This window comes from Ursus arctos, unplaced genomic scaffold (assembly GCF_023065955.2).
Source record: "Ursus arctos isolate Adak ecotype North America unplaced genomic scaffold, UrsArc2.0 scaffold_8, whole genome shotgun sequence".
In the NCBI taxonomy this organism is placed as follows: domain Eukaryota; kingdom Metazoa; phylum Chordata; class Mammalia; order Carnivora; family Ursidae; genus Ursus; species Ursus arctos.
In genome coordinates this window covers 48,114,213-48,139,748 of record NW_026623100.1, presented here as the reverse complement: position 1 = coordinate 48,139,748, position 25,536 = coordinate 48,114,213, and the positions used below count along the sequence as shown (strand labels likewise).

The 25,536-nt window shown below is 36.7% G+C and overlaps 1 protein-coding gene and 1 pseudogene across 3 annotated transcripts in view; one reads left to right on the top strand and one right to left on the bottom strand.

The window, feature by feature from the left end:
• Positions 1 to 25,536, top strand: part of RNF103 (ring finger protein 103) — an 89,671-nt gene that overhangs the window by 46,064 nt on the left and 18,071 nt on the right. For 2 of the 3 annotated variants that reach the window (XM_026481317.4, XM_026481287.4), the window contains 2 exons: positions 10,559 to 10,619; positions 22,235 to 22,414. In XM_026481317.4, the coding sequence (XP_026337102.1) occupies positions 10,559 to 10,619; positions 22,235 to 22,414 (241 nt within the window). The remainder of the gene's footprint in view (positions 1 to 10,558; positions 10,620 to 22,234; positions 22,415 to 25,536) is intronic. The other variant, XM_026481294.4, reaches the window with a different exon arrangement.
• Positions 9,360 to 9,702, bottom strand: LOC123001925 (40S ribosomal protein S16-like; annotated as a pseudogene).

Here is a 25,536-nt window from a genome sequence, read left to right as displayed (position 1 = left end):
GAATGATGGCTTCTGAGCTCTTTGTATGTCAGAGCTGAATCTGAAATTTGTCTTCTTTTTTTTTTTTTTTTAAGATTTTATTTATTTATTTGACAGAGAGAGAGAGGCAGTGAGAGAGGGAACACAAGCAGGGAGAGTGGGAGATGGAGAAGCAGGCTTCCCACTGAGCAGGGAGCCCGATGCGGGGCTCGATCCCAGAATGCTAGGATCATGACCTGAGCCGAAGGCAGACACTTAACGACTGAGCCACCCAGGCGCCCCTGTCTTCATTTTTGAATAATATTTTCACTGGTATAAAATTTGGGATTGAGAAAATTTTTTCTTGCAGTATTTTAAAGATGCTCCATTTTCTTATGATTTGTGTAGTTTCTTTTGAGAAGTCAGATGTAATTCTTTTTTTTTGTTGTTTTGTAATTAATGAGTATTTTTTTCTCCCTAGCTGGTTGAAGATTTTATCTGATTTTCATTTTATTTTATTTTCTAAAAGATTTATGTATTTTAGAGAGTGGGAGAGAGCGTGCATGAGTGGGGGAGGGGAGGGAAGAGGATGAGGCAGAGGGAGAGAGAGAATCTCAAGCTGACTCCCCACTGAGTGTGGAACCTGACATGGGGCTCGATCTCACAACCCTGAGATCATGACCTGACCTGACCTGAAACCAAGAGTTGGAGGCTTAACTGTCTGAGCCACTCAGGCACCCCTGATTTTCAGCGTTTTAAATATAATGTGTTTAGGTGTCTGGTGTCATGTCACATTCTATTTTTGTTTGTTTTTTATATTTCCCTTGCTTTGGATTCTCTTAAGCTTCTTGGATCTGTGGTTTGATATTTTTCATTATTTTTTTAGTTTGGTAACTTTTATTGACTACAGGTATTTGTTGATTCTTTCCTCATCTGTGTTCGATAAGCCAATGAAGACATTCTTTGTATGTGTTCAAATTTTTTTCTACCATTTCCAATTAAGACAAAGTGGATATGAACTCCCATTGTTCCTGTGGCTCCTGAGGTTCTGTGCTGTCCAATAACCCATACTCGGACTTCATCAGTTTATTAAAAATTTTAACTGAATTTTCCTTAATTGCCTCTAAGGTATCTGCCATCCCATGACACAGATCATTTAGTGTTCATTGTTTAGTATTCATTATTCCCTCTCTTCTTGAAAGTGAGTCTTTGTTTTGATTTCATTTTGACAGCTTCAGGAAAAGTTATTTTGTAGTTCATCCAATGTGTCTTATTGAGAGTCTTTGCAGCTCTCTGTATCTAGGCAGAGATGGATTCTCAAATTCTTTTTGAAAATTTCCCTCATTAAATTAGACCAATTAATTTCCAAAATTTTTTATATTTTATTTTTTTTAAAGATTTTATTTATTTATTCGACAGAGATAGAGACAGCCAGCGAGAGAGGGAACACAAGCAGGGGCAGTGGGAGAGGAAGAAGCAGGCTCATAGCGGAAGAGCCTGATGTGGGGCTCGATCCCATAACGCCAGGATCACGCCCTGAGCCGAAGGCAGATGCTTAACCCCTGTGCCACCCAGGTGCCCCCCAAAATTTTTTAAATGAATTAATTTATTATTTATAGAGAGCACATTCTAGCAAGGGGAGAGGGGCAGAGAGAAAGGGGAAGAGGGACTCCTAAGCAGGCTCCGTGCTCAGTGTGGAGCCTGGTATGGGGCTCAGTCCCATGACCCTGAGATCAGGAGCTTATACAACATCAGGAGTTTCACACTTGACTGGCTGAGCCACCCAAAAGCCCCTAGACCTATTTCTTAAGTGTCTTTGTTTAAATTTTTATTTTTTCTACAAGTGTATATTATATCCTTCTCCATTTTGCAGCCATTTGTACAGTTTTCTTTCTTGGTATTGTTTTCCTATTGCTACCCTATCTATGCTATATATTGGATCCTTACAGGGAAATGTATGACTTATGACACGGAGGTCTTTTTAAGAGACGAAAATCTATTTTTCTCTAAGTCAAAAAACTTGTGACTTTATTTTGCTCTGGTTTGGAAATAAGTGTAGGTAATTCATCAATTGTTATTTTTCCCTGTAATGAAGACAGATTGACTTTAATCTTCATTTATCATTTGTTATGCATTTTAATTTTTTCAACTTTTTATTTTGGAAGAAGCTGATTAAATGTCAGTTATGAAACTGCAAACAAAATTTGGGTTTAACTATTTTAAAGTTTTGGGTGATTGTATAATAGAAGGGAGTGTGGTATCTAAAACAATTAAAAATAAAGAGATTCAATGAGTCTTCCTAATATTATGAGATAGAATTTTAAAGTATTTCTTCCAAACAAAGATGATTTAAAGCACTTACAAACTGGGTCTTTAAAACATTCATAAAACAGCCTTATATTTTAAATTTTTAATTGAAATATAGTTGATATACAGTATTAAATTAGTTTTAGGTATACAACATAGAGATCCAGTGATCAGCTACGTTATGAATATCCATGATAAATGTTTTACAGTATTATTGACTGGATTCTCTATTGAACTTTTCATTCCCATGACTTACTATTTTATAACTGGAAGTTTGTACCTCTTAATCCCCTTCACCCATTTTGTCCATCCCCCCCACTCCTCTTCCCTTTGACAACTACCAGTACTCTATATTTATGAGTCTGTGAGTCTGTTTCTCTCTTTTTTTTGTTGTTTTGTTTTTTAGATTCTATCTATAAGTGAAATTATGTGATATTTATTTTTCTTTGGCTTATTTCATTTAGCAGAATACCCTCTAGGTCCATCCATGTTGTCACAAATGACAAGATTTCATTCCTCTTTACAGCTGGGTAATAGTCCATGTGTGTGTGTATATATATATATGTCATCTTCATTTATTTATAGATGGACACTTCCATATCTTTGCTATTATAAAGAACACTGCAATAAACATGGGGTATGTGTATCTTTCTGAATTAGGGTTTTCATTTTCTTTGTGTAAATACCCAGAAGTGGGATTGCTGGATCATGTGGTAGTTCTATTTTTAATTTTTTGAGGAACCTCCATACCGTTTTCCATTGCAGTTGCACCAGTTTACATTCCCACCACAATGCATGAGGACTTCCTTTTCTCCACATCCTCACCAATGCTTGTTTCTTGTCATTTTGATGTTAACCCATTCTGACTAGTGAGGTGATAACTCGTGGTTTCGATTTGCATTTCTCTAATGATTAGCTATGTTGAGCATCTTTCGGCCATCTGTATATCTTTGGAAAAATTCTATTTAAGTCTTCTTCCCATTTGTTAATCAGATTATTTGTGTTTCTGGTGTTGAGTTATAGGAGTTCCTTATATATTTTAAATATTAGCCCTTATTGGATGTATCATTTGCAAGTATTTTCTCCTCAGTTGGTTGCCTTTCCGTCTTATTGATGATTTCCTTCATTGTACAAAAGCTTTCTAGTTCAATATCATCCTAATTATTTATTTTTGCTTTTGTTTCCCTTGCCTGAGAAAAATGTTGCTGTAGTCGATGTCCAAGAGATTACTGCCTAAAATTTTCTCTTAGGAGTTTTATGGTTTCAGGTCTCACATTTAGGTCTTTAATCCACTTTGGGTTTATTTTTGTGTGTCGTGTAAAGAAGTAGTCCCAGCACCATTTATCGAAGAGATTGTCTTTTCTCCATTGTATATTCTTGCCTCCTTTGTCATAGATTAATTGACCATATATCTCAGGTTTATTTTTGACCTCTCACTTCTGTTCCACTGTTCTGTGTGTCTGTTTTTCTACCAGTGCCATATTGTTTTGTTACTCTAGCTTTGTGGTATATTTTTAAAATCCGGGATTATGATACCTTGAGCTTTCTTCTTCTTTCTCAAGTTTGCTTTGGCTGTTCAGGGTCTTTTGTGCTTGCATACAAGCTTTAGTATTAGTTGTTCTTGTTCTGTGAAAATGATGTTGGTATTTAGTGGGGATTGCATTGAATTTGTAGATTGCTTTGGGTAGTATGGACATTTTAGCAGTATTCTTCCAATCCAGAACCTGATATTTTTTCTTATTCTTTTTTATCTTACGTGTTATTTTTAAAGAATATTTCTTGAAATAGGTTGTATTGGCACATAAAATTCAAAAGGCAGCAAAGTCTATCCTTAGGTATACTAAAAACTAAATCTCCTTTCACTCTTGTTCACAAATTATTCATTTTCTGTCCTTGAAAGCAGCCTAGTTACTATGGATTCTCCTGTTGTTATTCTATAATATATGAACATATAAATATCTCTCTTTCCCTTTTTCCACATCTTTTTCTCCCCTTCCCCGTTCCTTCCTTCTCTCCTTTCTCCTCTCCCTCTTTCTCTAACATATGTCATACTGTAAATGTCCTTTACATTGCAATTTTCATTTATATTTTGAGAATTAATTCCATGGGTAGTCTTCATTGCATTGTTTTTTTCTTTTTAGTTAGAGCATAATGTCAGTTTATGGAAATTCTCTAATATGTTTAGTGTTCTTTTGATATACGTTAGGTTATTTCTAGTCTTTTGCTACTGTGAACAATGCAGCAATGCATTTTTACAAAAGTCATTTCACCGTTGCCATCTGTTAGATTGAGTACTCGCCCCTTAAGGATTATGAGCAGTTAAGCACTGTAATGAGAAACTTAGAAACAGTTTTTTTTTTTTTTTTAAGATTTATTTTTAGAGAGAAAGCGTGCACACATGGGGGGAGGGGCAGAGGGAAAAAGAGAGAGAAACGCGAGAAGACTGCATTGAGCATAGAGCCTGACATGGGGCTCGATCTCATGACCCTGATGTCACAACCTGAGCTGAAACCAAGAGTCACATGCTTAACCGACTGTACCACTTAGGCACCCTGAAAATACCAGTTTTTAATGACTTTTATTTTGAGCATCTGGATTTATTTAAGCAAGGGATAACCTTAAGTTGAAAGACAAACTGTTAAGAAGCTATCTATTTATTGTTATAGTTATTTATCTTTTTGAACTACAATTTTCTCAATACTGGACATGTAAACAAAATATGGAAATAAATTGGATACTAAGGTTAGTATAACACTTTAACAACTCATTTAAAATTTTATCTTTCTTCAAGACAGATAAGCTATTTTCATTTACTTTATAGTAGTAAAAATTTTCAATCTGATCCTACGTAAGTGTATACTGTCATAATACTTCCTGTATTTGTGGAGTTCCACGTTAGATTTATTTGAAAGATTCTGTTACTAAAAACAAGTTTAAAAATCACTGCACTGGTTCATTCTGCCTCGTTTTAAGGTTTGAATTTGAATTGTGAAACTTATTAACATGTGGTTCCTGGAATTCTAGTAACTGCTACAGGTTTGTAGTCCCCATGGGTGCATTGCTTCCAGCTGATTGGCTGTCCTCGGGGATTAGCAGTTGAAAGCATTAGAAATAATAGGAGCTAATCAGTACTTTGACCCATGAGAATAAAAATCTAAAATTTATGTTTAGCTTTATAATAAACAGTATTAGGAGTAACTTGCTACCTTATAAAACTCACTGCTATAATAGGTGATAAATATTTTTTCCTTTTTTGCTTTCTTTTAGAGTGCATGTGGGTGGGGTGAAGGGGAGAGGTAGAAAGAGAGGGGTAGAGAGAATATTAAACAGGCTCCATGCTCAGTGTGGAGTTGGATCTCACAACCCTGAGATCATGACCTGAGCTGGAATCAAGAGTCAGATGCTTAACTGACTGAGTCACCCAGGCATCCCAGTATTTTTTCTATAAACCTGAATCAAATAACTTTCCCCATCAGTGTTGCTAGTTCAAACAAAAATTATTGAACCAGATTGTTTTTGTACCCCATCCTTTGGTCTGTAGGTAAGGACACTATTTTACTTAGGTCCCTTAGTGGTGTTTGTTTTCACTCTGATTAAAATGTTATAGTCCCCTCCCCCCCCCCACCATAGTGGATAGTCACAGGGTTCCCTTGCAAACTTTTCGAAGTCTGCTCGAAAGTCACCTTAGCAATTGAGCTTTCTTCTATTACCCTATATGAAATAACAAACCTCCCCTCCACTGCCCTCATCCTATTTTCCTTGCTTCATTTTCTCCCTAGCACTCGTTTTGTGACAGAGTATTACTTGCTTATTTACTTACTTTGTTTCATTAGAATGTAAGTTCATAAGGTGGAGTCTCTGTGTCCTGCTTCATCACTAGCACATTGAGCAGATGCTCAGTAAACATTTGAATTGTATGAGTCTTGGATTTTCTTTCCTGCTGGTTCTGAAAGTTCTGGTTAGATTATAACAGTGTCTTCAAATGTCTTCATATATCTCCTGAAATAATTTTGACTACTTGTGTACCCTTTTGGACAGTCATAAATCAACATTTAATATTTTTTTATCGTAATTTTACGTAGAGTTGCACAGGATGTAATTTTTGGCATATTGTAAATATTGTAAAATTGTTACATCACTGTTTTAAAAGTATCACAGCAATTTGATTCCCATCAATATTCATTTAAAACATACATGCACACATTCTTATTTATAGTGAAACATTTTTAATCATTCTCTTTCTTGAAAGGAGAAATGCCATTTACTTCCATTCCATTTTCACCATATGGATTTCTCCTAATGTAGCACTTTTATGCTTGAAATAATTTAACAATCATCCTATTATACGTGGAACAAAATACCGTACATACCTTTTGTGATAAATACACTCAGCAAACTAGGAATAGAAGGGAACTTTCTTAACATGATAAAGGGCATTTATGAAAAACTACAGCTAATTTTATAGTAAATTGTGAAAGACTAAAGCTTTTTTTTCTAAGATCAGGAACAAGACAAAGATACCTGCTTTTGCCACTACTGTTCAGCATTGTACTAGAAGTTCTAGCCAGAGCACTTGGGCAAGAAAAAGATATAAAAGGTATCCATATTGAAAAGGAAGAAGTAAAACTATCTCTTTGCAGATGTCATGATTCCGTATATAGAAAACTCCAAAGAATCCTCATGTACAAAATACTTATAAGTGAATTCAGCAAATTGACAGGTTTTTAAGACAAGCATAAAACAATTAGTTGTGTTTTTTTACACCTGCAATGAAAAATCGAAAAAGGAAATAGAGGAAAAAAAATCATTTACAAAGGTATCTAGAAGAACAAAATACTGAGGAAAGAATTTAACCAAGGAAGTGCATCACTTGTACACTGAAAATTACAAAATATTGTTGGCGGAAATTTCAAATTCATGGCTTGTGAAACTTAATGCTGTTATGATGGCAGTACCACCCAAAGCAGTCTGCAGATTCAGTACAATGCCTGTCAAAATTCCAAAAGAAATAGTTAACCCTCAAATTCATATGGAATACAGCTGGCCCTGAATAACCAAACAGTCCTGAAAAAGAAAAAACACATTTGGAGGACTCAGAATTCCTAATTTCAAAAGTTACTGTGAAGCTATGGTAACGTTAACAGTGTGGTATTGGCATAAGGATAGATATATAGACCAGTGGAATAGAATTGTGTTCAGAAGTAAAGCCATACATGTATGGCCAGTTGATTCTCTGTGAGGGTGCTAAGATTCATTTAATAGTGGAAGGATAGTCTTTTCAACAAATAGTGCTGGGATAAGTGGATATTCACATGTAGAGGAATGAAGCTGGATCCCTACATCATTCCATATACAGAAATTAAAGTAAAACTCTTATTAAACCATAAAACTCTTAGGTAAAAACATAGGGGTAAATCTTCATGACCTCCTATCTGGCAATGGATTCTTAACTATGACACCAGAAGCACAACCACCAAAAGAAAAAAAACAGGCAAATTGAAAATCATCAAAATTAAAGCTTTTGTGCATCAAAGGACATGATCAAGAAAGTGAAAAGATAGAGAATGGGAGAATTTATTTGTAAATGATGTATCTGATAAGGTTCTGCTGTCAGAATGTATAAAGAACTCATACAGCCAGCAACAAAAAGACAATTAAAAATGGATAGACATGAATAGACATTTCTCCAAAAAATGTGTTCCAGTGGCCAAAAGGGACATGAAAAGATATTTAACTGCATTGGTCTTTAAATAAATGCAAATCAAAGCCATAATGAAATACTGCTTCAGTTGGTCCAACAGATTGACTATTAATAAAAAATTGGAGGATAACAAGTATTGGCAAGGACGTGGAGAAAAAGAATCCTTGAACATTCCTGGAAGGAATGTAAAATGGTGAAACTTCTTTGTAAAATAGTTTTGGAGCTCCTTGAAAAGATAAACATAGAATTACCACATGACCCAGCAATTCTACTCTTACTGGGTACATATTCCTAAGAACCGAAAATAGGAATTCAAATAAATACTTGTATACAAATGTTCATAGCAGTACTATTCACAGTAACTAAAAGATGGAAACAATCCAGAGGTCCATTAAAGGATGTATGAATGAACAAGTTGTGTTGTGTACATACAATGAATGTTATTCAGCCACGAAAAGGACTGAAGTATCAATACATGCTACAACATGGATGAACCCCCAAAACACTGTACTAAATGAAAGAAGCCAGACACAAAGGACCATATATTGTATGATCCCTTTTATATGAAATAGTAAAAATAAGCATATCAAAAGAGATAAAGCAAATTAATGGTTGCCAGGGAAGGGGGACTTAGAGATTATTTAAAGAGTATAGTGTGTTCTTCTGACATGTTAATAAGGTTTTGAGACTAGAGAGAGTTGATGATTGCACAGCATTGTGTAGGCATTAAATGCCATTGAATTGTATATTTTGAAATGGCTATTTTTATGTTATGTGCATTTTACCTTTAAAAATTTATAAACCTAATGTTAAAATTTTAAAAAATATATCCATATGATTTTAAGTACCTTAATATTTCTTCTGGTTGGAGTTACTACAGCTGTTGCAAAGTAAATTTTTCTTAGATTTTGTTAAATAATGATTTTAATGAAATCATTAAAAAGTGAAATTTATTGGAGGTATACTTTCTCTTAATGGTATAGATTTTTAAAAAATATTTTATTTGTCAGAGAGAGAGTGCACGCACACGCACAAGCAGGGGGAGTGGCAGGCAGAGGGAGAAACAGGCTCCTCACTGAGCAAGGAACCGGGTGTGGGACTGGATCCCAGGATCCTGGGATCATGACCTGAGCCTAAGGCAGGCACTTAACCTACTGACCTACCCTGGCATCCCAGTTGTATAGATTTTTTAATGCTGTTTAGTTCATGGGCCCATGGATGAATGCTACAAGGTTCAGCATCAATTCTGTTCCTGTTCTGTTATTTTTAATTTTAAACCCCGCAGTCATTGTTTATTATAAAGGTGAATCCTGATGCTTGTGGTGGGCTTATTGGTTGGATTTCTGGTAGTGATCACAGGCAAATTTTTTGGATTTGCAGTGATGGGGGTCAACTACCAGCAGCATCTAGTCATACCAGATGAAGATGTCTTTAATCTTGGAAGCCTAACCACCTGTTTCTGGTAACAGGCCTCCATGGCTTGGAGGTGGATTGAATATGTGCCTTATGACCACCACCCTTCGTACAGACTGAGGGGTCCATGCCAGCTAATCACCGTTTGCCCAGAAGCAGAACAGGTTTCAGTAGCTTGTACTGCAGCGTGCATGGTTGGATCATCTCCAGGGATCACCCATTCACCTAATGAGGCTGTTGCCCCATTTGCAGTGTGCCACAGCTGTGACCATCTTCCTGCCTCCAAAGACCTGCACCAGCTGCAGGGAGTCTGTGGACCGCATGGCTGTGGGCCCAGGCAAGAGATCCTCATCACAAGCTGCCACAAGTGGAAGAAAGCTCTGTTTTATGTTTTATTAGACTCCAGTACTGAGAAACATTGTTAATATTAGTAAATAGATGGTAATGGAAGTTCTGTCATCGTCACTCAGTTCTTTGAAATTCTGTGTCATATGGCAAAGAGCGTATAGTTATTTAATGTAAATTTAGTTTTAATGATTATCAGTTCACAACTCAGATTTTCCTTCAGTTTCTTTTGAAACTGAAGAATTAGAAAACACTTATTTGTAAGAATTTGATAGTCATTAGAGTAGTTCAGTGCTTTCTCAACAGCTACACTGGTATTTCCATTTGGCCCTATGTTTAGTGCTTTAGAAGTTTTTGCCTCTGAGGGAACTATATCATGGTAATAGACAGGTCAGAGGAATTTCTGTCTTCTGTAAAGTGAAAAAGCATTATTGTTAAAAAGGGGAAGGAAAAGGTGAACTGTTAACATAGGCAGAACAGGTTTTGAAATAGGTTTCAAAAGATTTTCAACTTTTAAACATAGCTTTTTACTATGCCCATGCACCTCTTGAAAAATGTTTATATACCTATAGGGTCCTGAACTCTGAGGTCTTGTATAAAGTACTTCTGACTGCCTGCTTTCAGATAAGAATCTTTAAATAGACTGGGACTTCTGTACTGTGAATAAAAAGATGAAAAAAAAAAAAAAGAATTTGGCCCTAAAGCTTTTGTTTGCAAATAGATTTATTTATTTTTTTGTCTGGAATAAATGTAGAATTCATACAAAATTCTTTAAAATTTGGTGAATTAGGAGTGTTGGCTTTTCTTATAATTATTTTCTAAAATTTTTCCCAGGTCAATGAATGGTCATTGAAGATAAGAAAGGAAATGAGAGTTGTTGACAGGCAAATAAGAGGTAAATTATAATTTTATGTCTCCTATTCCTTACCCTTTTGGTAATTTTGTATTAGTTCATAAAAATAAACTGCATCTACCCATTGTAAGACATAGTTTATTCTTAGATTATTTATAGTTGTCCTAATTATTTTGCTTTTTAATCATTATAAGAAAAACCTTTACGTTTTATAAAAACTATATCTTTCCTCTGGCCTGCAATTCAGCTCTGCAAGGGGAAGAGACCGTATTCATTTATCTCTGGTTTCCTAGAGATCAGGTTAGTGTTGGAAACAAAGCAGGTGTTCATGTATTGTGATAGGCAAAATAATGGCCTTCCAAAGATGTCCACATTCTAATCTCAAGAATCTGTGAATATGTTACCTTATGTGGCAAAGGGGACTTTGCAGATGTGATTAAATTAGGGCTCTTCAGGTGGGAAGATTATGCTAGGTTGTCTGGGTGGACCCATGTAATCACAAGGGTCTTTACAAGAAGGAAATAGTATGTTGAGAAAAAGTGAGAGAAGAGGAGATGTGACCATGGAACCAGATGTTAGGGAAATGTTCTTTAAAAGTGGAGGAAGAGGCCATGAGCCAAGGAATGCAGTTGTCCTCTAGAAGCTAGAATAGGCAAGAAATTGATTCCTCCCTGAAGACTTCCAAAACACAGCCCTTCCAACAGCTTGATTTTAGACTTCTGACCACCAGAATTGTAAAAGAATCAGTTGTGTCGTAAGCCATTGTAAAAAAAAAAAGAACTAAAGAAATCTCTTCTACTTATAAAGAAATGTTTTATGGAATTCAGATTAAATAAAGTGTGCATAAGTAAGGAATACAATCCCATTTTCGTGACTAATTGTTTATCTTAGCATGGCTATAAAGTGAAGAAAATATACTTCTAGATAAAGTTGATTATTAGGAAGTACAAACTTAAAATTAAGGTGACTTGCACAGAGATATTGTAATGTTTAAAACTTTTATGATTTTTAACACTTTCATGATTGGAGAAAAATTAATACCATAAGGATATTTCAGTATCACTCCCTTAAGAAAGGAATTGGAGAGGGCAATTCTGTTCCCAGCCATGATGGAATAATGTTTTTGAACTTGCACTTTCACTCCCATCATAAATAAAAAACTGGACAAAATCTGTGAAACATTGGTTTTCAAACCTTGGACAACTGACACTGAAGGATTTTGATTACTAGGAAGAGGGAAAGAGTCTTAATATGGTCCTGATTTTCCACCCTGGAGAAACTTTCTGGATCATAGCACATGGAAGAAGGTTCTAAGCAGAGCAAGGTGGTCTTGGGGTTGAGGAGACAGAGATCAGGATTCAGGGAGGCTATAGTCTCTGGAATTTGTGGGGCATAATATCAGAGAGAAGGGTAGTACTCAGAGAAAGAGCCCTAAATGTCTACACAGTGTATCATTGAGTCTTTAGCTGAATACTAAGCTGTGCAGACTTAGAATGAGATTTCAAGAGGTTAGGCAAAGAATAATTACTGGGGACAGAACAAATACCAGTGCACTATAAGCTAAACAATTCTTAGAGCTAACAAAGAATTGAGGGATGGTTGAGTTCTGATCAGACACAGGAAAGAGACATTGTTGAACATTTTGGACATTCAGTAGAGAACCCAGAAAGATCATGCCTTTACTATTAAGGCTAAGGTAGGCCTAGATTAAAGGTTACCATAAGCCCTCACCAACAAAGCTTAAAAACAGTTCTTGAAAGCTGATCTGCCGACAGATTAGCTGCCTGTCAAAATAAAGCTGAACACTCTTTAAAGGAAGACCCAAGAAAAGACCCTGAATCACCAAGGGAATGTTGAAAAAGAAAACTAAAGCTGGAGGCATCACAGTGCCTGACTTCAAGCTGTATTACAAAGTTGTGATCATCAAGACAGCATGGTACTGGCACAAAACAGACACATAGATCAGTGGAACAGAACAGCCCAGAAATGGACCCTCGACTCTATGGTCGACTAATCTTCGATAAAGGAAGAAAGACTATCCAATGGAAAAAGACAGTCTCTTCAATAAATGGTGCTGGGAAAATTTTATAGCCACATGCAGAAGAATGAAACTGGACCATTCTCTTACACCATACACAAAGATAAACTTAAGATGGATGAAAGACCTCAATGTGAGACAGGAATCCATCAAAATCCTAGAGGAGAACACAGGCAGTAACTTCTTCAACCTCGGCCACAGCAACTTCTTGCAAGACCCATCTCTAAAGGCAAGGGAAACACAAGCAAAAATGAACTCTTGGGACTTCATCAGGATAAAAAGCTTCTGCACGGCAAAGGAAACAATAAAACTAAAAGGCAGTCTATGGAATGGGAGAAGATATTTGCAAATGACATTACAGATAAAGGGCCGATACCCAAGACCTATAAAGAACTACTCAAACTCAGCACCCCAAAAACAAATAATACAGTCAAGAATTGGGCGGAAGGCATGAACAGATACTTCTCCAAAGAAGACATACAAATCGCTAACAGACACATGAAAAACGCTCCACATCACTTGCCATTGGGGAAGTGCAGATCAAAACCACAATGAGATACCACCTTATACCAGTAAGAATGGCCAAAATTAACAAGACAGGAAACAACAAATGTTGGCAAGTATGTGGGGAAAAGGGAACCCTCTTACACTGTTGGTGGGAATGCAAGCTGGTAGAGCCACTCTGGAAAATAGTATGGAGGTTCCTCAAAAAGTTAAAAATAGAGCTACCCTGTGACCCAGCAATTGCAGTACTGGGTATTTACCCCAAAGATACAGACATAGTGAAAAGAAGAAGCACGTGCACCCCAGTGTTCATAGCAGCAATGTCCACAATAGCCAACCTGTGGGAGGAGCCAAGATGTCCTTCAACAGATGAATGGGTGAAGAAGATGTGATTCATATATACAATGGAATATTACTCAGCCATCAGAAAGGTTGAATACCTACCATTTGCATCGACATGGATGGAGCTGGAGAGTATTATGCTAAGTGAAATAAGTTAAGCATAGAAAGACAGTTATCATATGGTTTCACTAATACATGGACTATAAGTAATAGGGCAGAGGACAATAGGAGGGAGGGAAGGGAGGGAAACCTGAATGGGAAGAAATCGGAGAGGGAGACAAACCATGAGAGACTCTGAGCTCTGGGAAACAAATTGAGGTTTGCAGAAGGGAGGGTGGTGGGAGGATGGGGTAACTGGGTGATGGGTATTAGGGAGGGCACGTGATCTGATGAGCACTGGGTGTTATACACAACTAATGAATCATTGAACATCATGTCAGAAATTAATGATAAATACTATATTGGCTAATCGAACTTAATAAAAAAATACATTGAAAGTAAAAAAAAAACAAAACCCCAAAATTCAGACACTCAAAAATGAAACATTCAGAGTGTCCGACATCCAATGAAAAGAACTAGAAAGAAGCAAGATATTATGACCCAAAATCAGGAGAAAAATTAGGCAATATAAATAGACCCAGAAAAAACAGATGATTATTAATAAGCAGACAGGATTTAAACAGCTATTATCAATATGTTGAAGAAGTTAAAGGAAAACATGAACATAATGAGATAAATAGAAGATGTAGAAAAGAATAAAATGAAACTTATAGAATTTAGAAATAAAATGAAATAAACCAAATAAAGTGAACACTGAGCTTAACAAGCAAATAAGGCAGTATAAAAAATAGGATCAGTGAAATTGAGTAGTGCAACTATCTAAACTGTAATACAGAGGGGAAAAAAATGGATATGAACACAGCATCAGTGACCTGTGGAACAATATCAAGTGGTCTCGTGTCATCTGAGTCTCAGAAGGGGAGGAGTCTGGAAAAGATCACATGAAATAGTAGCTGATGAAAACTAAACCCACAGACCCAAGGAACTCCGTGAGCTTAAAAGAGGACAACACAGGGGCGCCTGGGTGGCACAGCGGTTAAGCATCTGCCTTCGGCTCAGGGCGTGATCCCGGCGTTCTGGGATCGAGCCCCACATCAGGCTCCTCCGCTGGGAGCCTGCTTCTTCCTCTCCCACTCCCCCTGCTTGTGTTCCCTCTCTCGCTGGCTGTCTCTATCTCTGTCGAATAAATAAATAAAATCTTTAAAAACAATAAAAGAGGACAACACAAACAAAACCATACCAAGGCATGTCATATTCAAATTACCGAAAGTTAACAATGAAGAGAGAGAACAGTCAGGAAAAAAAGACACGTTCAATACAGAAAATGATGAGGATGAGGATGAAAAATTTCTTTCAGAAGCAGTGTAAACCAAAGCATCTTTAATATGATGAAAGAAAAGAACTTGACATTATCCTAAAATTCTATATCCAATGAAAATAGCATTCAAAGGTGAAGGTGAAATAAAGATTTTTAAACAAAAAGCCGAGAGAATTTGCTGCCAGGAAACTCAGGTACACTCATGTTCATAACAACATTATTCACAGTAACCCAAAGGTAGAACAACCCATATGTCCAGTACAAGAAATGTTAAAGGAAGTTGTAAGCTGAAGGAAAATTACACCAGATACAAACTGGGATCTACCCAGAGGCATGAAGCATGCTGGAAATATTAGGTATGTAAGTAAATATAATATTTTTTCTTTTTAAAGTTTCCTTTAAACATTATTTACTGTGTTAAGTAAAAATAATGTGAGGCTTATAACAGGTAGAATTAAACTGTATAGTAGAACAAAAATTGTGGTGTCATCTTTAGAAACTTTGTGAATGCAGTTAGTGTCCCACAAGCCTTGTTTATTCCTGTTTCGTGCTTTGCTCATTTTATTTTGCTTTATTATTTGCTCATTTTATACATTCTTATTTATCTTATGAAATTATCTTTAAGCTCTTTCATGATATTTCCTATTATTTTTCATTTGTGGTAGTTTATTAGTTAACTAACTCTACAACATGGTATCAGAAAAAGATCATGGGTTTTTGGAGTCAGCCCTACCATCTATCCCTATTAAAATTCTCTGAATCTCATAGAATTATGACATTTAAATTTGCAAATGTATGTAAAGTGTTTAGGCCAGTACCTGGCATAAAGTAGGGTTTACTACACTGGTGATACCAAAAAAAGGGGGGTACATTAGACAAAGTCTGACTTTGAAATAATGCGATTGCTTTAAATATTACTTGCATTTGAAGATTTATCATAAAAACACTTTTATTGTCTTTCATTTGGCTTTATATTAGCAGTCAAGGTGAATAGATTTTTTTTTTTTAAACCAGTGTGAAAACTAGAACCTGCTAATTAACCTATGATCTTGAAGTCAGGATATTGGTTACCCTTGGGGGCATGATGAATTAAGGTGGACATAAAGGGACCTTTGTAATACTTTGTTTCTTGATCTGGTTCCCGGTTATATGGGTGTGCTTACTTTGTGAAAATTCATTTAGCTCTACAGTTATGTATACTTTTCTGTGTGTATGCTATACTTAAATAAAAAGTTTAAAGAGAAAATAGTAACCTCAAAAAAGCAAAGTATAACTATAGGTAGTTCTCATCTTCTCGTGGAGGACTCGAGGTATTCCACATTTTTAGCTTTCAGTTAAATGTGAAACACATTTAGAGCACTCATGATAGGCAGTATTGGTATGAATTTAGATCATTTATATTGCCCCTTTCCTCAAATGAAAATAGCTTGGTTTCTACATCCCTCCCCCATGAGTATAAAGGTAATAATATGCATATTGATGCAGAAAAGTATAAATAAGAAAGTTAAAATCACCCTGAAATTCTCCCAAAGATAATACCATAAATATTTTGGTAATCATCCTTTCAGATATGTCTGTCTATACTTGTATTTACACATAAATATTTATGAATGGCTTATACTTTTCTTGTTGCGGTTTCATTAATCTATTTCTTATTACAATAAAATATATATAACCTAAAACTAATCAGTTTTAAGTATATAGTTCAGTGGCGTTAAGTACATTCACATTGCTGTGGAACCATTACCACTGTCCATCTCCATACTTTTCCTTCATCCCATACTGAAACTCTGTACCCGTTAAATAATAACTCACCATGTCTCCCCCACCACTCCACCCCTGCAACCGACACCAAATCCCCTGGTAACCACTATTCTATTTTCTGTCTATGTGTATAATTTGACTATTATAAGTACCTCATATAAGTGGAATCAAAGAATATTTGTCCCTTTGTGCCTGGCTTATTTTACTTACCATAATGTTTTCAACGTTCATTCATGTTGTATAGCATGAGTCAGAGTTAACTTTTTAAGATTGAAATACTTCATTGTATGCATGCTTCATTTTGTTTATTCATCTTAATATGGACATATGGGTGCTTCTGCCTTTGGGTTATTGTGAATAATGTTGTTCTGAACATGAGTGTACATGTATCTGTTTGAATCCCTTTTCTCTCTCTCTCTCTCTCTTTTTTTTTTTTTTTTTTTTTTTTTTTTGGTACTGTATACCCTATAGTGGAATTGCTGGGTCAAATGGTAATTCTATATTTAATTTTTGAGGAAACACCATAATGCTTTCCATAGCACACTGCACCATCTTACATTCCTAATATCAAGGGCTAAGACATTCAAAAGCAACCACATATATGGCAGAATAGAAAACGTCACTGTGCACACCCAGGTCAAGCTACAGGTCTGCAAAGACCTGAGAAGACTTTAAGTTTACAGTGTAGGTTGATCCCCAGCACAGAGATACCCTGCAGCAGTAAAAAAGAAAAACAGCAAACCCTGGTGAAGTGGGACAGTCTGACTTCAGAGTTATGAGATTCAAGTGTCTGATTTTCAACAACAGCAAAATCACAAGATGTACAAACAGGAAAGTATGGCCCATCCAAAGGAAAATAAATGAACAGAAAATGTCCCTAAGACCAGATGACTGTTTATTCAACAGATACTTGTGTTCTAAAGATGTGCAAAGAGCCAAAATAAAATGTGGGCAAAGTCAAGAAAATGAAACATGAATAAAGTGGAAATATCAATAAAAAGAGAAAACATGAAAAGACACCAAAAAGAAATTCTGCTGAAAAGTACAATAACTGAAATGAAAAATTTATTAGAGTTACTTGAAAGCAGATTTGAGCAGGCAGAAGAATTAGTGAACTTGAAAATAGTACAGTTGGAATTATCAAGTCTGAGGAGAAGGGGGGAAAATTGAAGTAAACTGAGCCTAAGGAATCTGTAGGACACCATGAAGTGGACCAGCATACACTTTGTGGGAATCCCAGAAGGAAAATAGAGAAAGGGGCAGGGAGATGATTTAAAAGACTAGTGACAGAAACATCTCAAATTTTATGAAAGACATGAATATAATCATCCAAGAAGCGTCACATATTCCAAATAGTGTATACTCAAAGAGACCAATGCTCATTATAATGCCACATTATAATATCAGACTTTATTTATTTTTTCTTAAAGATTTTATTTATTTATTTGACAGAGATAGAGACAGCCAGCAAGAGAGGGAACACAAGCAGGGGGAGTGGGAGAGAAAGAAGCAGGCTCATAGCAGAGGAGCCTGATGTGGGGCTCGATCCCATAACGCCGGGATCATGCCCTGAGCTGAAGGCAGACACTTAACCGCTGTGCCACCCAGGCGCCCCATAATATCAGACTTTAGATAGATAATGTTTAAAGCAGTGAGAGAGGACTTACCATATAAAAGGATCCATAGTAAGATTTTCAGCAGATTTCTCACCAGAAGTGTTGAGGGCCAGGAGGCAGTGGGTTAATATATTCAAATGCCGAAAGAGGAACTATCAACCAAGAATCTTATATCCAGCAAAACAAGGGAGAAATCAAGGCATTCCTGGATAAACAAGCTGAGAGAGTTTGTTACCACTAGACCAGCCTGGCAGGAAGTGCTACAGGGTGTCCTTCTGGTTGAAATTAAAATATGATAGTAACTTGAAGCCATATAAAAGAATAAATACCTCTGTTAAAGGTAAATACATGGGCAGTTATAAAAGCTAACATTTTTGTAAATTCAGTTTGTAACTCCATTTTTTTGTTTCCTACATGATTTAGGAGACTTGGGCATTTGAAAAAAATATATTAGGCTATGTTTTTGAACTCACACTACAGAAAGATGTACTTTTGTGACATCAGTAACTGAATGGGGTGGGGACAGAGCTGTATAGAAATAAAGTTTTTATATGCTTTTGAAGTTAAGCTCATATAAATTCAAATTAGTATTATAACTTTAGTATATTAACTGTAATCCCTATGGTAACCACTAAGAAAATAGCTATAGATTATACAGAAAAGCCAATGAAATAGGATTTGAAAAGTTTCACTATGAAGAAAACAGAAAAGAAGACATTAGTGCAGGAAATGAAAGACAAGAAAGTTGTAAGGCCTACAGAAAAATTGGCAAAATGGCAGAAGTAGGCACCTTCTTGTCAGTAATTAAATGTAAATGGATTAAACTCTTCAGTTGAAAGAGCTTAACAAAATTGATTTTTTAAAAATGATCTTACTCTATGCTGTCTATAAGGCACTCACTTTAGATCCCAAAGTACAAATAGGTTAAGAGTGAAAGTACAGAAAAAGTTGTCCCATGGAAATGGTAACCAAAGAGAGTGGAAGTTGCTATACTAATATAAAACAAACTTTAAATCAAAAAGATTATCAGTCAAAAAGACATTCTATATTACTAACAGTTTCAGTAGAATAAGAGGATATAACAATTATACACATATGTGCACCTAAAAACAGATTGTCAAAATATGTGAAGCAAAAATTGACAAAATTAAAGGGGGAAATAATTCTACAATAATAATTGGAGACTTTAATAACCTGCTCTCAAAAGTGAATGTAACAGTCAAGGGCACCTGATTGGCTGAGTCGGTTAAGCCTCGATTTTGACTCAGGTAATGATTCAGGGTTGTGAGATCAAGCCCCAAGTCAGGCTCCACGCTCAGTGTGGAGTCTGCTTGAGATTCTCTTTCTCTCTGTCCTTCTGCCCCTCCCCCCTGCTCATGTGTACGGTCTCTAAATAAATAAATCTTTTTTAAAAATGTGAATATAACAACCAGACAGAAGATAAATAAGGAAATAAGAGTACTTGAACAACACAATGAATCAACTAGATCTAATAGACCTCTACAGAATACCCAACAACAGAATACACATTTTTTTGAAGTGCTCATGGGACATTCTTCAGAATGGACCATGTGTTAGCTCAAAATTCAAGTCTCGGTCAATTTAAAAAATATATAAAATATCTTTTCTGACTACAAGGGTTGATTAGAAGTCAGTAGAAGAAGGAACACTGGAAAATTCACAAATATTAGAAAAATAACACACTCTTAAAACAACAGATGTGTCAAAAAAATTCACAAGGGAAACTAGAAAGTATTTAGAGATGAGTGAAAACTACAACACAATGTATCAAAACTTGTGCTGTGTAGCAAAAGCAGTGCTCAGAGGGAAATTGTGGCTATAAAAATGCTAATATTAAAAAAGAGGAAAGATCTCAAATCAACCACCTCTAACTCTACATCTCCCAGATTGAGAAGAACAAGAAACTACCTAAACCTGGCAGAATGAAAGAAATAATAAGGATTAGAGCAGAGAGAAGTAAAATAGAGAATAGAAAAACAGTAGAGAACAAGAAACCAAGAGTGAGTTCTTTGAAAAGACCAACAAAATTAACCAATCTTTGGCTAGATTGAATAAAAGTGGGAGGAAAGAGAAAGGACTCAAGTCCCTAAAATCGTAAATGAAAGTGGGAGCATTATTATGATTCTCCAGAAATTAAAAAATATATAAGGGCACTGTGAACAGTTGTGTACCAATGAATTGGATAACACATTTTGAAATGGACAAATTCCTAGAATCACAAAACCTACCAAGACTGAAAGTAAAGAGCAAATCTGAACAGACTTGATTGAATCAGTAATAAAAAAATCTCCTAACAAAGAAAAATTCTTGACCTGATGTATTCACTGGTGATTTCTACCAAATATTTAAAGAACTAACCCCAGTTCTTCTCATACTTTTCCAAAAAATTAGGAGAAAACATTTCCTTAGTTGTTTTGTAAAGCCATCATTACCTTGATACACTACAGGAAGAGAGAACTATAGACCAATATCCCTTATGAACACTGATGCAGAAATTTTTTTTTTAAAGATTTTATTTATTTATTTGACAGAGAGAGAGACAGCCAGCGAGAGAGGGAACACAAGCAGGGGGAGTGGGAGAGGAAGAAGCAGGCTCCCAGCGGAGGAGCCTGATGCGGGGCTCGATCCCAGAACGCCGGGATCACGCCCTGAGCCGAAGGCAGACGCTTAACGACTGCGCTACCCAGGCGCCCCTGATGCAGAAATTTTTTAAAAATGCAGACAATTCGAAAGGATTATATACCATGACCAAGTGGGATTCCTGGAATGCAAGGATAGTTCAATATATGTAAATCAACCAATGTAATATAGTACATCAACAAAATAAAGGAAGAAAAACCACATGATCATCTCAGTTGATGCAGAAAAGCATTTGACAGAATTTGACACCCTTTTATGGTAACATTCAACAAACTAGGAATAGAAGGAAATTGCCTCAATATAATGAAAGCCATATGTGAAAAATCCACAGCAAACATTACACTCAGTGGTGAAAGAAGAGTTTTTCTCTATGATCAGGAACAATGCAAGGATGTCTGCCTTTGGCTACTTCTCTCCAACAGAGTACTGGAAGCTCTAACCAGAGCAATTAAGTAAAAGAAATAAAAGGCATCCAGATTGGAAAGGAAGAAGTGAAATTACCTTTTTGTATTGATCTTATGTGTGCGTATAAACCCTAAAGATTCCAAACAAATCTATTAGTTCTAAAAAAACTGTTTTGTTAGAACTAATACATGAGTTCAGCAAATTAGCAGGATACAAAACACACAAAAGTCGGTGGCATTTCTGTACACTAACAGTGAACAGTCTGAAAAGGAAATTAAGAAAACAATCCTATGTATAGTAGCAACAAAAAGAATGAAATCCTTGGAATTAACTTAGCCAAGGAGGTGAAAGCCTTGTACAGTGAAAACTAGAAAACATTACTGAAAGAAATTAAAGATATAAATAAATGGAAAGACATTCTGTGTCCATGGATTTGGAGTACTTAATATTGTTAAGATATCAGTAACACCCAATCTGATCTGGAGATTCAGTGCAATCCCTATCAAAATCCCAATGACTTTTTTTTTAGAAATAGAAAATCCATTTAAAAATTCATATAGAATCTCAAGGAAGAGCTAAAACAGTTTTGAAAAAGAACAAAGAGGACTCACACCCTCTTATTTCAAAACTTACTATAAAGCTGTAGAAATAAAACCAGTGTACTACCTGCATGAAGACAGTCATAAAGACCAGTGAATGTTTTCCTCTCTGTTTTCCTTCTATTTTTAATTTTTTTTTAAGATTTTATTTTTAAGAAATCTCTACACTCAACATGGGGCTTGAACTCACAACCCAGAGATTCAAAGGCTTCACTGACTGAGCCAGCCCGCTGCCCCTGTTTTCCTTTTAATAGACGCACTTAGATCACCGTAAGAACAGATTTGAGTGCCAATACATGTCCCGCTTTACCTTGAATTTTTTGGTGTTTTGTGTTATGTTCCAAATTTAGATATCCAAAGAGAAGAAGAAAAAGTGAAACGGTCCGTGAAGGATGCTGCCAGGAAGGGTCAGAAGGACGTCTGTGTGGTTCTAGCCAAGGAGATGATCAGGTCGAGGAAGGCCGTGAGCAAGCTCTACGCTTCCAAAGCCCACATGAACTCCGTGCTCATGGGGATGAAGAACCAGCTGGGTAAGATGGCGGTTACCTTCCTGCCCCTCGTCGGCGCTCATGCGCTCGCTCTTGTTAGCAGCACGGGCTGCTTTCCTTGAGTAGGAGAAACCGTCTCAGCTCTGGTTTGTACTCTTTATATTGTCTTCATTGGAGTGTTACGCAGATGCAGAATATAATTACGACTATCATTTTATGATTCGTTTTCTTTCGCCTGTGTTGTTATAATAATGGCATATCAATCTGCTTTACTTAGAATATTATCCATTATGTGAACAGTGTTGTAAAGTGACCTGAGCGTTGACTCATGGGAGTAAGAAGTGCGTTGGAGGAGGCAGAAGAGCATTCCCTCTGTCCGGGTGCAGAGCACCCGAGGCAGAATTTTAAAATAGTCCATGTTTGTCTTTGGCTTTCACCCACCTCCTTTTCTGCCGTATCTCTGGCGGTCTCCCCAGTGCTTCCTTACATCTTAGGAATCCCAGACTATGTAATAGGTATTCAGCACACATGTGAACTATCAGTTTAATTTCAAAAAATGTGTTATAATATTTAAAATAAACATAATTTAGTTTTCTTTTATTGTCCAGTATAATACTGTTATGATCTTTCACTGCATCTGTCTCCAGGTCAATGGCAGCTTGGGTCACAGGTTAAATTTTACAGCCAGTTGGTTTCTGGTTTTTTACTTAATTTCTGTTGAATTAAGAAGTCCTAACTCAGAAGTATCATTCCTTGAGAATGGCAGCAGGTGACTGTCAGATATTTAGACTTGAGAGGCCCCTGAGTGGCTCAGTCGTTAAGCGTCTGCCTTCAGCTCAGGTCATGATCCCAGAGGTTCTGGGATCGAGCCCCGCATCAGGCTCCCTGCTCAGCAGGAAGCTAGCTTCTCCCTCTCCCACTCCCCTTGCTTATACTCCCTCTCTCGCTCTCTCTCTGTCAAATAAATAAATAAAATCTTAAAAAAAAAAAAAAAGGTATTTAGACTTGAGTACTGACTCAGAAATTACAGTGAAGTTTTTCACTAAGGAATATTTTCAGCTCTCTGTCAGATATGACATTGATGATACATCACACTCAAAAGCTAGGAGACTTGCATGTTTCAGTTTAGAAGCTGGTGCCAAATGAGTACCTCGTCCATTATTTGGTTGTATTTGGCTGTGAAGGTGTTCCTTTGCATTCAATGTTAACATTTAGATGTGGTAGTTAAGAATGCCTAGTAATGAATATATCATCAGTTTCTTTCTCCAGATACTGTAGTAAAACTGGATTGGGAAGGAGAAAAAAACAAAAAAATGCAGCCATACCATATCTTAACTTTAAAATCTGTTGTTTCAGCCCTAAGTAATTACACACACACACACACACACACACACTCTCTCTCTCTCTCTCTCTCTCTCTTTAAATACTGGATATACTCGATAAATACTGGATATATAATCTAGATGCATGCCTTTGAAGAAGCCGGAGTACCACAGAGACCGGGAAGAACTAATCTAATCTTACCTGTCAGTTTGAAAGCTTAAGTGTCCTCTTGCCTTTCAGTCAGCAAGGAAGGTTCCATGTTCACTTCCTGTTCTTTCTGCAACATGCTGAAAGGGTAAGATACGTGTTCAGTTGACCGTGATGAACTTACTTTAAAAATGTTCAGCATTTACTGAATCAGCATTAGAAAGCACAGCTTACTCTGCTGCCCGCTTCTCCCGTGAGTAAAGCACCGTGCGCACAGCCCCTTGGGTTCCCCGATTGCCAAGATAGAGGTACACCAGCTAACGTAGCAGGTGCTCGGGTACCTGTCACCCAGAATCAGTGAAGTTTGACATCTTGTTCTGTTAGCTGCAGTTTTATATTCTAGTAGAAGCCCTGTTACTAAAGTTGAAGCTCCTTTATAATGCCTTCCCGGTTTCAGCCCCTCCGTCTCAGCCTCCCCACAGGTAACCGCGGTCACGACTGTTACAGTTTGTAACGATGGTACTGCACTACACGTACCATTGTGCATAGTTCGTTTCCATTTATCGTCGTGGTTTTGAAGTATACCGATAATGATGCATTTTTAAACTACTGGATGGTGTTCCATCAGATGGGTGTATCACTTTTTTTCCTTCTCCCATTGAGGGACATTTAGGCTGTTTTAATTTTTTTGCTATTACAGTGCTGCTGTGAATGTCTTTTCACTTTCGCACATGCATTAAGGTTTCTTTAGGACAATTATATACTCAGAAGTGGGGTTGTTGTATTAAAAATAACTGGGCTTAAATTTTGGTGGAATTGCGAAATTGCTCTCCGAAGAGGCTGTACTGATTTACATTCCCACCAGCAGTGGTTGAGAGTTCTTTTTCCATACCTCTTCACCAGCCTTTGTCAGACTTCATAATTTTTGAGAAATGTTACCTTGTTAACAGCAGAAAACATTTCTCAGGGAACTAATGTACTTGATCATGGTCTTCTGTTCACCTTTTCTTTGTGTGTCCTGGTTCCTAGAAACCTTTTCAGTTACAGCTCACAAGTGATCTGCATGAAAAATCTCTTCTGCAGAATGTTCTTTCAGTAGTAAACATCAGAAAAGCTCTCATGTACTGCAGAGAAGTCAGAAGCTTGTTCTCCTTTAGACACCTGTAATAATATATTTTATCATTGGTTTCAAATATATATTATTTGTGGTTTTATCACAACCGAAAAGTAAAATATCTGCTTCTTGCTCTTTAAATGTCAAAGTGCTCCAAAGCTCCTTTCTGGATCCTCTGCTGTTTTCCAGATTCTCTGTCCCCCAGGTGACCTCACCTAACCTCGTTCCTCCAAATCTTGCTTTCCACATTTTTATCTGCAAGCCCGACTTTGTCACCTGGTGTATGGCTGGCATCTCCACTTTTTGTCTTAGTGGGCATGTCAGAATTGCCATGCCCACACAGAAATCGTGGCTGGTCGTACCTCAGCTGTACCCACACCCCCTCCCTGCATTTTCCCCTGGGAACCCAAGACCTCACACACTTTCATCTGTGTATATTTTCACTTGGATTTCTAGAAGACAGGGGTTCTGTCCCTCTATTCCCTGTTCTCTTAGTTTTTTGGATATGTTCATGTGATCATTTCCTTTCCATTGTACTTTCTATTTCTTTCTGGAAGCAAAAGATTTTAGTTGTCAGATT